The 11,079-nt window shown below is 41.0% G+C and overlaps 1 protein-coding gene across 1 annotated transcript; it reads right to left on the bottom strand.

Moving 5' to 3' along the window:
• On the bottom strand, positions 1-6,362 carry adamts1 (ADAM metallopeptidase with thrombospondin type 1 motif, 1). The gene is made up of 8 exons (XM_015002979.2): positions 4,756-6,362; positions 3,505-3,845; positions 3,284-3,416; positions 2,728-3,185; positions 2,455-2,641; positions 2,181-2,359; positions 1,904-2,079; positions 1-1,791 (listed from the first exon to the last, which is right to left on the bottom strand). Exons 1-8 carry the CDS (start codon positions 5,375-5,377, stop codon positions 1,050-1,052), a joined length of 2,838 nt encoding a protein of 945 aa, XP_014858465.2. The 5' UTR covers positions 5,378-6,362; the 3' UTR covers positions 1-1,049.
• Positions 6,363-11,079: the final 4,717 nt, after the last annotated feature.

Here is an 11,079-nt window from a genome sequence, read left to right as displayed (position 1 = left end):
TTGAACAAGTCAAAGTGATGCTTTATTCATGAATCTAGGACCAAATATATATATTTATAAAACCGTATAAATACTCTATATAGTCTACATCCTTCTGTAATCTTAGTTACAATAAAAAATAGTATTTTTAAAAAAAAAAAAGGCAAATGATTATATTTAACAGGCTGTACAAAAATAAATAATGTTTGTATATTCTATACAAAATAAAGGAACAAATGAAACACAAAGCCTTCGCAGAAGGCAAGAGAGACTTCCTTATGAAGTAGTAGCAGGAGACAAGTCCCTCTTTAAGTCTCCAAACAGACACACACACACACACACACACACGCACACACACATGCACTCCCATACATTCACGCTCTCCTCTTTGGTCTTTTGAGCTCCCCTCATCATTGTGTACATGAAGGCAAGATATGGCTAAAAGACAGTTCTGAGGCATTTTGAGAAACTGGGTAACAAGATGTGCCAAAAAAAACAACAAAAAAAAGAAGACAAAATTGAAGTGCTTCAGGTTTCTGATAAATAAATGTGGACATAGGTTTGAACATAAACACTATGAGCTATCATGTTTTCCATACCTGATGGGGTGAGCAAGTAGATGAGCAATTCTTCTTTATATACATAATATTAGCACCCCGTCTGCATCCCCTACACTACATCTTATTGGTTTGTCCAGCCCAGCTTGGACAAACATTATATAAATGCATAAAAATATTTTGACACACAAACACTCTCATGCTAACACGCCGAGCGTGGTAGCAGCATGCTCTTTCCTGCTAAATTAAGGTAAGATGTGCCACTGCTGACAGGACAGGAGTAAAGATGTGGTCAGCTTTTGCCGCTGCCACGTTTGTTAAATATTCGGCCCTTGGTTGGAGAGAGGGAATGGGTAAATATTGGTAGTCACAGTCACAACAGTTGTGGACTTATGTGTAGCTCTGGTTGTAAACATTCATCAACCTCTTTAGATTGTCCAAGGGAAAAGTGATGCAGGGAATATCTGTCTTTTTGTAGCAGAATAGAAGGAGTTAAGATGATAGATGCAGTCATTAGCAGGCCCTCTGATTGCACATTTCCAGCAGGGGCCGTGGACGGTCTTTGGGGTCACAGTTGTCAAGGGTTAACGTCTGTCCATCATGCCCAATGCAGTGCAGCGGACGTTTGCGGAACCCCCGACCGCAGGTCTTGGAGCATTCTGACCATTGGCCTGGAAGCCAGGAGGGACATGGCTGGGAGGCACAGGCCCGTGAGACCAAAGGTCGAAGCTCCTCAGGGCAGTCTCTTGATGTACGTCCCTGCGGGTCCAAGCATACAACTTCTCTTTGTTGCAGACCTCCACCACATGTCTGAGAACATGGACCCCATTCCCTTAGTGTCCACTCGGCTCCACCAAACTCCCGGATGGCATTAATTGACGGGCGGCGGCCTCCATTGTTGCTAGAGGCAGAAGCAGCGTTGTTGGGTCTAGGGGCAAAGTAGCTGTACTTAACTCGTGGCCTTGGGGCTTCGCCTACAGACAACACCTGGATGGTGATGGGCTCTGGAAGTGGGGCAAAGCTTCGCAGACGCTCTAGGCTGGCAGAAGAACCACTGTATCTCAACAATGCCCCTTGGAGAGTGATATCAGACTCCATGGTCATTAGTTTATAATCGCCATTTAACAGATATGTCCCATCCTGTCGGCGGACTGCCAGATAGCTGTTATCTTGACGGCCGTTGCCTGGAGAACGCTGTTTAACGTCCAGGTGGGTGGCACCAGCGGGAATAGTTACAACATCCTGATAGCCAGGCCTGGAACAGAGATAGATAGAGGCAAAACTTAGAGATTAAAAACACTTTGATAAATTTGTAATACTGGTATAAAATTAAGATTTAACGCCTTGAAGAGCTGGTATTTTCTTACCTGGAACGGTCCAGAGAGCCTGACACTTTCTTGCAGGAAGATCCGTCTCCACCACAAACACCACACTTATCAAAGCGCCGGTTAGAGCCAATGATACGATCACACCCAGCCTTGACACACTGTCCTTGGACGCAAACTGAGGTGGAATCTGGGCTGCAGGGTGTTCCATCAGCCACCTGGGGTCAGCAAAGTGATAAGAAGTTTGTCTTATAACAAAAATCTTAGTGAATATGACATTTGGGACAAATGATAACATAAACTTGTATTATTAGTTTACCTTAGGTTTAAGGACGAAAAAATATCCAGTTCCCTTAGCCCGACACACCAGTTTACAGCGGTCTTTTGGTGAAACTCCAGCATACTTGGGCACCCACTCAACACCGTCGCTTGAACCCAGCGACACTTGAGCCGACATATCGTTGTGGGCCAGACACTGTTCCTCACGAAACGACAAGCCTAAGTAGCAGAAGCACAAAGATCAGATTTACTTCTTCCCTGACAACTAAGCCACTTCAGTCACTTATGGTTCTGTGGCAGTCCAAATCTCTTACCGTTGGTGTCTGGGCAGACTTCAGTGTTACAAGAGCGATACTGGATCCTCTTGCCTTCACAGTACTTCCCTCCATTTTTCGGTAAGGGATTGTCACAAGAACGGAAAGAATACTGCACCCCGCCTCCGCAGGTTCGAGAACAATCACCCCAGGGACCCCACATGCCCCAGCCACCACTAACCGGAGTCTAGAAGGAACATACAGCAGAACATTTAGAGAATGCCAGACTCAATTGACACAAAGCGAAAAGTTATGAGAAGCATTTTGTCTTACCTGATGTTCAGCAGCCTGAGTCTTATTTAGACATCGTCCAGCCAAGCAGTAACTCTCGTGCCCACAAGATGTCCCATCAGCCCAGGGGAAGTTCTTGGTCTGGCATACCACCCAACCATTGGATGTGGTCACAGTGCACCACAGAGCTGCACACGTGGTGCTTAAATCTGGGCAGTGCTGGGAGTCCTCCCCAAAAGTGAGGCGACACTGTTGATCAGCACTGTACACTGTTCCTGGCAGTGGCTGAGGGAGCGGCTGAGCCTTGACTGGCTTATCCAGCAGGCACTGACCATGGCCATTGTCCAGAAAGCTGGTGATCATGAGGGCAGAGCAGGGAGACCATGGCTGCCGCTGGTCCAGATTGGACAGGGTGGAAGCCATCATGTGGGAGCTCCAGTGGGCACCATTGACCCCTGAACAAAGCTGGGCGTCATCATGAGGCATGTTGAAGACATGGCCTAAGAGAAATATATCAATTTAGACTGTTAGCACCTGTATTATGAATGTGGACATCACTATATAATGTTTGAAAGATTTTTTTTCATTATTCACTCACCCAGTTCATGAGCCACTGTAAACGCTGCCTGTAGCCCATCATCCTCAATGATGGAGCAGCTTCTTTCAGGGTCACACACCGTGCCAACATCTGCCATCCCCAAAGTATCACAAGAATGGGCACCACAGAGATCCTAAAGAGGAAGACAAGGGAACATTAATGTTGATGTGAAGACTGCAAGTTATTTCTTCTCCCCTTTAACCATCTCTAATCAAATTTACCATTCTGGTGAAGAGTATGGCTGTGTCGTAGTGCTCCGGGTGGCGGTCACTTGGTGGGTTGTGCTGCCTCTGCCACTGACAGAAGTTGCGAAGGGTCAGAGCAGCATTGGTCGACACCTGAGGGCCTCGCTCCTCTTCGTACACCACCAGCAGCTTCACCACAGCCAGGCTGATGGAGTTGTGGATGCTGGGATGGTGGTACAGGCGGGACGCCACTGCCATGATGGTAAGAAGGTACGGCTTGAGCCCCGCACCATGGAACTCGGCCATGGACTGGTCAGCCACCAGCATGATCTCCAAGTATCGTGGGGTGGAAACAAAGCGCCTGGTTCTCCGGTTGGCTGAGAGGAGACACAGGAGAGATCAGACTAAATGGTCATATGATGAAAAAAATTTTTTTTCAATGATTGATTGAGTCCGACAGACTTTTAGAAACTGTTGTACAAGTTGAAAAAGTGTGTTATGCTTTAGATTTTTTTCCCCCTTAATAATCAGCCTGGCTTCTGTGACTCACACCTCACACCACCGATGGCTCCTCCTTCTTGGCGGTCTAAAAATTGACCTTTTAGTGTGGAAAAATTATGCTAGTGAGAAAGGGGAGAAAATCCTTTCAGGAAAATAAACTCGGATGGTGCGAGTTGTACCAGGGGGCGAGTTCATACGTCTCGGCTCTGTTGGCCCGGCTGCACCCAACCTCCTCTTCCCCTCCCCTTTTCTGTGCTACTCCTCCTCCCGCCTTCACTGCGTCGCCATGGTGCTCCAAGTTAACCAATCAGACTATACATCTGAACAACGGAGGAGGCACTACGTTTGCTCTCACTATCTTTCACAACATATTTTAATGAATAATGAAATAATTATTACTTTAAAATGATGGACTTGGTGTTTGTTTTTTTAAAAAAGATTCACCATATAGGAAGAAAAAATACTCTAATTAAATGTATTTCTTTCAAATTTTGTTATATTTTAAAATTTCTTTTAATTGACATTTTGGCACTTTTGGCATTCCATACTATCTCCTCGCCTGTAAACTGAGAGACGGATGAGTTTATGTCACATGCTGCGCAATATCGGCACAGCACTTCATCAACTTTTTTTTAAACATAAAAATTAGTTTTTGCTTTATTATATTGCACAATCTGAAGAAAACGTTTGTGGTCTTTTCTTCTCTGTTGCGGTATTACTTTCACTCTAACAAAAAAAAAAGTAATAGTGCGTAAAATGCACTCCATATTAGCTTCAAATTATTACCTGTCTGGTCCGCGTTAGGGGCTCCTTGACTGGCCTCCTGTTCCAGATTTCTTGGCACCCTCTCCTCGTCCTCGCTGACCCCACACTTGGAGCTGCCTTCCTCAGCCAAAGCCACGCGACTTCTCCTGCGGACCATGTGCGCAACCTCCTCTTCTCTCCCCGGGAGAAGCTCGCTGGAGTTCAGCGGCTGGATGAAGTACTCCTCACCCTGGAAGTAGAATCCTCCAGTGAGTCCGTGGCACAGGTTGAGCGCGGCGGCGGAGCGCTTCTCTCCGTTCACAGTGCCTGAGAAGAAGCAGCCCGGCTCGGCGGCGCCCTCGGCTTCCCGGACCGGTGCGGACTCGGGGCTCCCCACGACATGGAAGACGAACCCCGGCGCCAGAAAAGTCTGATCGGGCTCCAGCTGCAAGACCAGCTTCTTCCCAAAAACGTCCAAGCGGTACAGCCTGGTCTGCGCCTCCTTCTCCTCCTCCTCCGCGGAGAGAGTCCGCCATGGTTCGCTTGCGCTCTCCGACTGGTCCAATCTCACCGGCACCACGGTGCTCTCCTTCCAGGCGCAGCGGACTGCGCCGACGCACAAAAGGACGATCAAACCAATAGAAACGCGTGGAAACCACATCATGCAGCCGTGAAATCCAACAAGTGGATATTTTAGGATTTATTTTAAAAAATAATAATAAAAATAATAAAGTCTCTACAGTGACAATCAGTAAAATCCTTTAAATAGACTTTATTTCCACTATGAGTTTCCACACAACAAAACCAAAACCCCCCCCACGAATTCCAGTGCAATTAAAGTTACGAGCAGGCTTGACTCTTAGAAGAAAAGTCCTTGAGAACAGCAGTAAATTCCAACAGATCGCTTTCTCTCTCTCGCTCCTTTTCCCCCTTCCAGATGTTTCTGGTTCTGGTTTTGAGTTCGGGAATAGAAGGGTCTGGTCTGTTCTCCTGTCTTGCAGTCAGATGAGGAGCCGGTCCCTCCTATTTATTGCATCCCAGCTGGACCACCCCCTTTCCTAAGCGCTCTTTGATTTGGGAGAAGGGGCCAAACCCGTGCGCAAGGAAAACGCACCAGCGACCTGGAGCGCTGCCATGACAATCAATCACTGGGGAGGACGGGGAATCTTTTTTTTTCTTCTTCTTCTTTTAGAGTTGCACACAGTACCTATTTCTGACATATTTGAATTTAATTCAACTTCTGAATTTGTTTTAACGGGTTAGAGTGAACTATCCTGACATTTATATCTCAGCATTTTTATTTATTTATTATTATTATTAATCTTTTTTTTTTTTTGTAAATCTAAGCTGAAGTGACAAACAATGTGCGGCTGATGTGCAACTGGAGAGGAAAAAAGGTCGGTCTGGCCGGGTCTTCCCGAACCATAGTCACCTTCATCGTGCCAAGCCGGCTGCGGTGCGCCCTGACCGGCTTCCAGCGGCTCCGTTCCGCGGGGAGAGGGAGCGCAACGGGGCCGCTGAGGTCTTAAGGTGGAGCGGCTTCTCCACCGGGCTGGATCCGCGCTCCAGAGAAATGAGGCGAACCCCCCCGCCGTCCTTGTGTCATCCCCCGCCCGCTCTTACCTCTCCAACCTCTACAACAGACAGGAAGAGTTTAAGCTTGGGTTTTTAATGAAACAGCCAGAAAAGGACAGATGTTCCAAAATATTCTTTCTTCACTCACGCAAACGTATTTAAATAAAAACAACTAAAAAGAAATCCATATTTTAAATGGAATAAATCACTAAAAAGGTCTTTCTGCGTATCACACAAGCAAATATTTAGAAGGTTTAATAAAGAAAGTTGAACTTCAATGCTTATATGACAGCCAGAATTTCCAACTTTGACACACAAAACAGAAATCACTGAAGTTTAAGGCAAGATCCACCTTAAAGGTCTCTGCTCTAAAAGGAGACATAGTGTAAATTCAGTAATCTTCCACTAGATGGCAGTAACCCCTTTGGAAAGCCCTCACGACTCTTGTAGATGCTTTTCATGACGTTTCCAAGGTTTGACCAACAGGTGGCGCCTGTGTATCTCGATTAAAACTCTTTATTTACGACGGACTGACCACATGGGGGCAGTCTATCCATGTAGTTTTCGTCATTGTGCTTTTCAAATACCAATTTCCTTTGCACTTGTTCATAGTTTATCATATAAAACAAACATCTTTGATGTATAGAATTATAATTTTTGTACTTTTTTTTTTTAAAATTATGCATGTTAAAGGATCTAAGTCATCTCAGGCCAATTGTGTAGAAAACAGCCACATTTCTGGAGAAGTTTATTGTCCAGTAACAACCCACAATGACACTTTGAATGTTACAGACCCCAAGCTCTTATTTATAATTGTGGCTGACCTTTCCTCCGCTGTGGGTCTTGGAGTTCAAGTATGGAGCTCATCAGCAGCTGCTATCACCAAAGTCTTGCGGCAGGTCTGCGTCCAATTGAGTTTGTTTTTTTAACCACGAGCCACGTTAGGATTTTAGTAGCAGTGCCTGATAGCTTAGCCTATTTGCCGCATTCATTTAACTTCATACCCACGTGAAAAAAAGTATACTTTAGTATATTTCAAACATACTTAAATTTGTGAAAGTACACTTTAAGTATATTAAGTATTAAGTGTGCTACCTATAAGTATATCTGAAGTATACTAAAAGTATACTTGTATACTAAAAGTATACTTGTACCAATTTCGAAATTAGAACTTTAAACACACTTAAACATAATTGTACCAAAATACACTTTTAATATATTAAATAAAAGTATACTTTAAGTGAGCAAAATATATATTTGCCCAAGTCTAAATATATACTTGCTAAAGTATATTTAAAATATATTTTGTGTATATTTTAAAATATATGCTCAAAATAGAATTTTTTTAAATTCACTTAACACTACTTTAGATTATTATTTTCAGTATGTCTTAAATTTCATCTCAGTGTAAATTTTAGGCTAATAAAGTATGCCTTAATTTTCTTTATTTAACCAGGTGAACCCAGTTGAGATCCAGATCTCATTTTCAAGAGGGGCCTGGGCAGAAGTCTGCAACACGTAGCAACCTGATTACAAAATAAAACTAATTAATACTTATGCAGAAGTATGTCTTTTAGTGCGTTTAAGGTAATATGTAGGGATACTTTTTAAGTACCTGAAAAGTATGAATTTTTAAGTGCCTTAATAATCTTTTAATATTTATTAAAATTGCATACAATAAAAAATTATAATCATGATGTAATGTTTAAAAAAGTACCCAATCCATTTTCAGATGTGTGATGTAAAACCTTATAATCAACGGCATTAGCTCCAGTTCGTACTCCAGACCAGATGGTGGCGGTATTGCACACTTTCATTTATTTAAAAAACGCCACAAAGAGAAGAAAAAACTTGAACGCAGGGAAGATAAGCGTTGTTCAAATTCGCCATTTTTACTCGAATAATATTGCCTTAAAAGTAAAGAGGGCCTTGTAACTATTTTTAGTAAATTCAAGCTGGTGACGTCCAAGTCCGAATTAGACGACAACACAACGGGACAACAACCGATGGAAATGAAATGTGTCACAAAAGGAGCCCGGAGGGATGAATGCTGCTAAGTGTTGCTAGCTGGTGATAAGTTTGCTTATTAATTATCTTCATTTAATTATAAACAGTGCAGTAAAGATATAGAACTTACGTTGGTTTCATAAATAATTATTTTATCAATTTTATTGTGACTTGTATGATTATTACTATAGGAATCGTTCAGCTTCATGTTATAACTGCATGGAGGCGGTTTGTTGCGACTTATACTTTAATTCATAAACTTAACCTGGTTTTAATTAAGCTCCATAAGACAAAGAGACTTTGATATTGTGAGGTTGTTGTTCCAACTCGTTCATCAATGTTTTTATCTTCAACATATGTTTGCAGTCTAAGCAAATGAAAGAGGAAGCCAGAGAGATCAGGTGTTAGAAAACTCAGACGTTTCTGTCTCAGAAGAAGCTCTGGCTCCACCAGATCACCAACCAGCTCTGAGGATGAACCTCCACATTGTCTTCATGATGCAAGTTTGTTTTTGTTTTTTTAATGAGGAGCTAGCTACATTTTCAACAACAAAAACTGGTGTGTTACCAACACCAAGTACTTAATAAACATGATTTGATTTAAAGATACCTGGACAGAATCTTTCCCCTTGTTAATCTAACATTTCTCTTTCATACATTTTATTTGTTGTTGGGTGAACCCTGCCTCTCATCTGATGGGCACCACCAGCCCCCTTCACCACCCTGCAAGGATCAGTGTTCAGATCATGGATGGAAAGATTTTAAGGTAGTTTGTCTCCTTAAGTCCACACTTAAAACAGCTTCATAGTTAATGCCAACATCAACTGATTCTATGGCAATGCTGACTATTTTTTTCTACTTCTAACATAAACAGGCAAAGAAGACACCCAGAAATGTTTTCCACCCCAGGCATACGGTCCTACTCATCATCAGTTCTGATGATGTCACATACATGGCAAGTCCATAACGTCTTAAAATTGTAAGTATTATTTTTTTATTTGCCATTTTTCTGTACTCTTTAAATACAAATGCTTTCTGTTTAATTGCTCTATTGTTCTTTTTTTTGTAGGTTTCCGTAAGGTGCAGTGAACGGGAATGTTCTGTCGTTGATCCTCACTGTCATTTTTTATTGTCGCACTTAAATTTTCATGTTCATTGTGTTTACTTTTGATGTGTAAACTGATAATTTATGTAAAGTTCATAAAGTTGTGAGTAGAATTGGACAATTTTAAAATGTTGGTAAAACAAAATATTTGAATTACCTTGAACGTCTTGTGTAATTAATCTTTCCATGTAATTGTAGCCTAAAACAATGTAAGTACTGTAGTGTAGTTATGCATGTCATTTACAAAGTATGAATAAAGATTTATGAATAATTAAAATTGTACTTTATTAGCAATAGCAGTAAATCAAAAATAAAAATTAAGTGTAATTTATATACATTACTTATACACTGCTCAAAAAAATAACACATCCTAGATCTGAATGAATGAAATATTCTCATTGAATACTTTGTTCTGTACAAAGTTGAATGTGCTGACAACAAAATCACACAAAAATCATCAATGGAAATCAAATTTATTAACCAATGGAGGCCTGGATTTGGAGCCACACACAAAATTAAAGTGAAATGTTCCCTTTATTTTTTTGAGCAGTATATATTAGTAGTATATTTAAATTATATTAAAAGTATATTTTAATATAATTCTATGACAGAATTAGTACATGCAATATAAAAATGAAGCTGTTGAATATTACATTTAAAAGTATACTTTAAGTATACTAAGTACAACTTGAAGTTGTTCCAAAAAAGTGAAGTATACAAAATATACTAAAAGTTGTAATTTTATACAACTTAAGTACTACTAAAGTATACTAAGTACAAAATTAGTTGTTCCAAAATAGTACAGCTTAAGTACATCAATCAAAGTATGCTAAAGTATGTTAAAATTTAGTGTACTAAAGCATACTTTTTTTTTAGACATGTATACATGTCTAAACTTCGCAACATTGAGGGCCTCTGCTAAAGTACTTTAGGTTCCATTTTCCATTGTATGTGCAAAACAATGACCTCTTTCCTGGACATTTTTGCAAATCACCTTGACCCAACCCTATTTCTTATAACTGAGGTGTTCTGTCTCAAGAGTACCTCGGGTAGCAAAGGAAGCCCCTGATTGGCTGCATCAGGTGTGTGGGAGAACACGACTAGTCATTAAAAGTAGGATTAAGGTTTGAATTTGAATAAAATCCTCCCAGTACTGACTTTATTTGCGTATCTAAGCTGGCCTTGTTTAGTTTCATGCAAACACTTCCACAGTTTTGCCGGTGAATGCTAATTTGCATACTTTTAGACAAATTGTAGTAATTAGTCTAAAACTAATTTTAATTTAATTTTAAATATTGAAAAAAATATTTAAGTGAGTACTAGCTTCTGATGATTTTTTATACACAATAATTTTATATTTCCTTAATATTTTTTAAGTGTGTGGTTGAGATTATTTAAATGACAGGAAGAGTTCATCCATCACACTGATTTTGACACTGTCTTCAGTCAGAGGCTTTTCAGAGTTAATGTAATACAGGTTGCTACAGGATATCCTTTATGTCTACAACTCTTTGGGGAACCTCAAATAGTATGTTACATTTAAGTTAAATTGCCGATTTTTTTTAAATTTCCACCTTTATGGGAACACTTCAGAGGTTGAGAAATGGCAGCAGCTCATAAAAACCACATCTACAGTCGTTAGCTCGTAAGCCAGTGTTAAATGACACGGACACAAGGGTG

This window comes from Poecilia mexicana, unplaced genomic scaffold (genome assembly GCF_051168715.1).
Source record: "Poecilia mexicana isolate PSO_F unplaced genomic scaffold, ASM5116871v1 scaffold_2, whole genome shotgun sequence".
NCBI lineage: Eukaryota > Metazoa > Chordata > Actinopteri > Cyprinodontiformes > Poeciliidae > Poecilia > Poecilia mexicana.
This window is presented reverse-complemented; position numbering and strand designations above follow the sequence as displayed.

Coding starts and splice junctions, on each gene's coding strand:
- adamts1 (XM_015002979.2), bottom strand. CDS start 5,377: ATGATGTGGTTTCCACGCGTTTCTATTGGTTTGATCGTCCTTTTGTGC. Junction 3,846..4,755: donor CCCTAACGCGGACCAGACAG/GTAATAATTTGA, acceptor GTCTCCTCTCAG/CCAACCGGAGAACCAGGCGC. Junction 2,080..2,180: donor TTTTCGTCCTTAAACCTAAG/GTAAACTAATAA, acceptor TGCTGACCCCAG/GTGGCTGATGGAACACCCTG.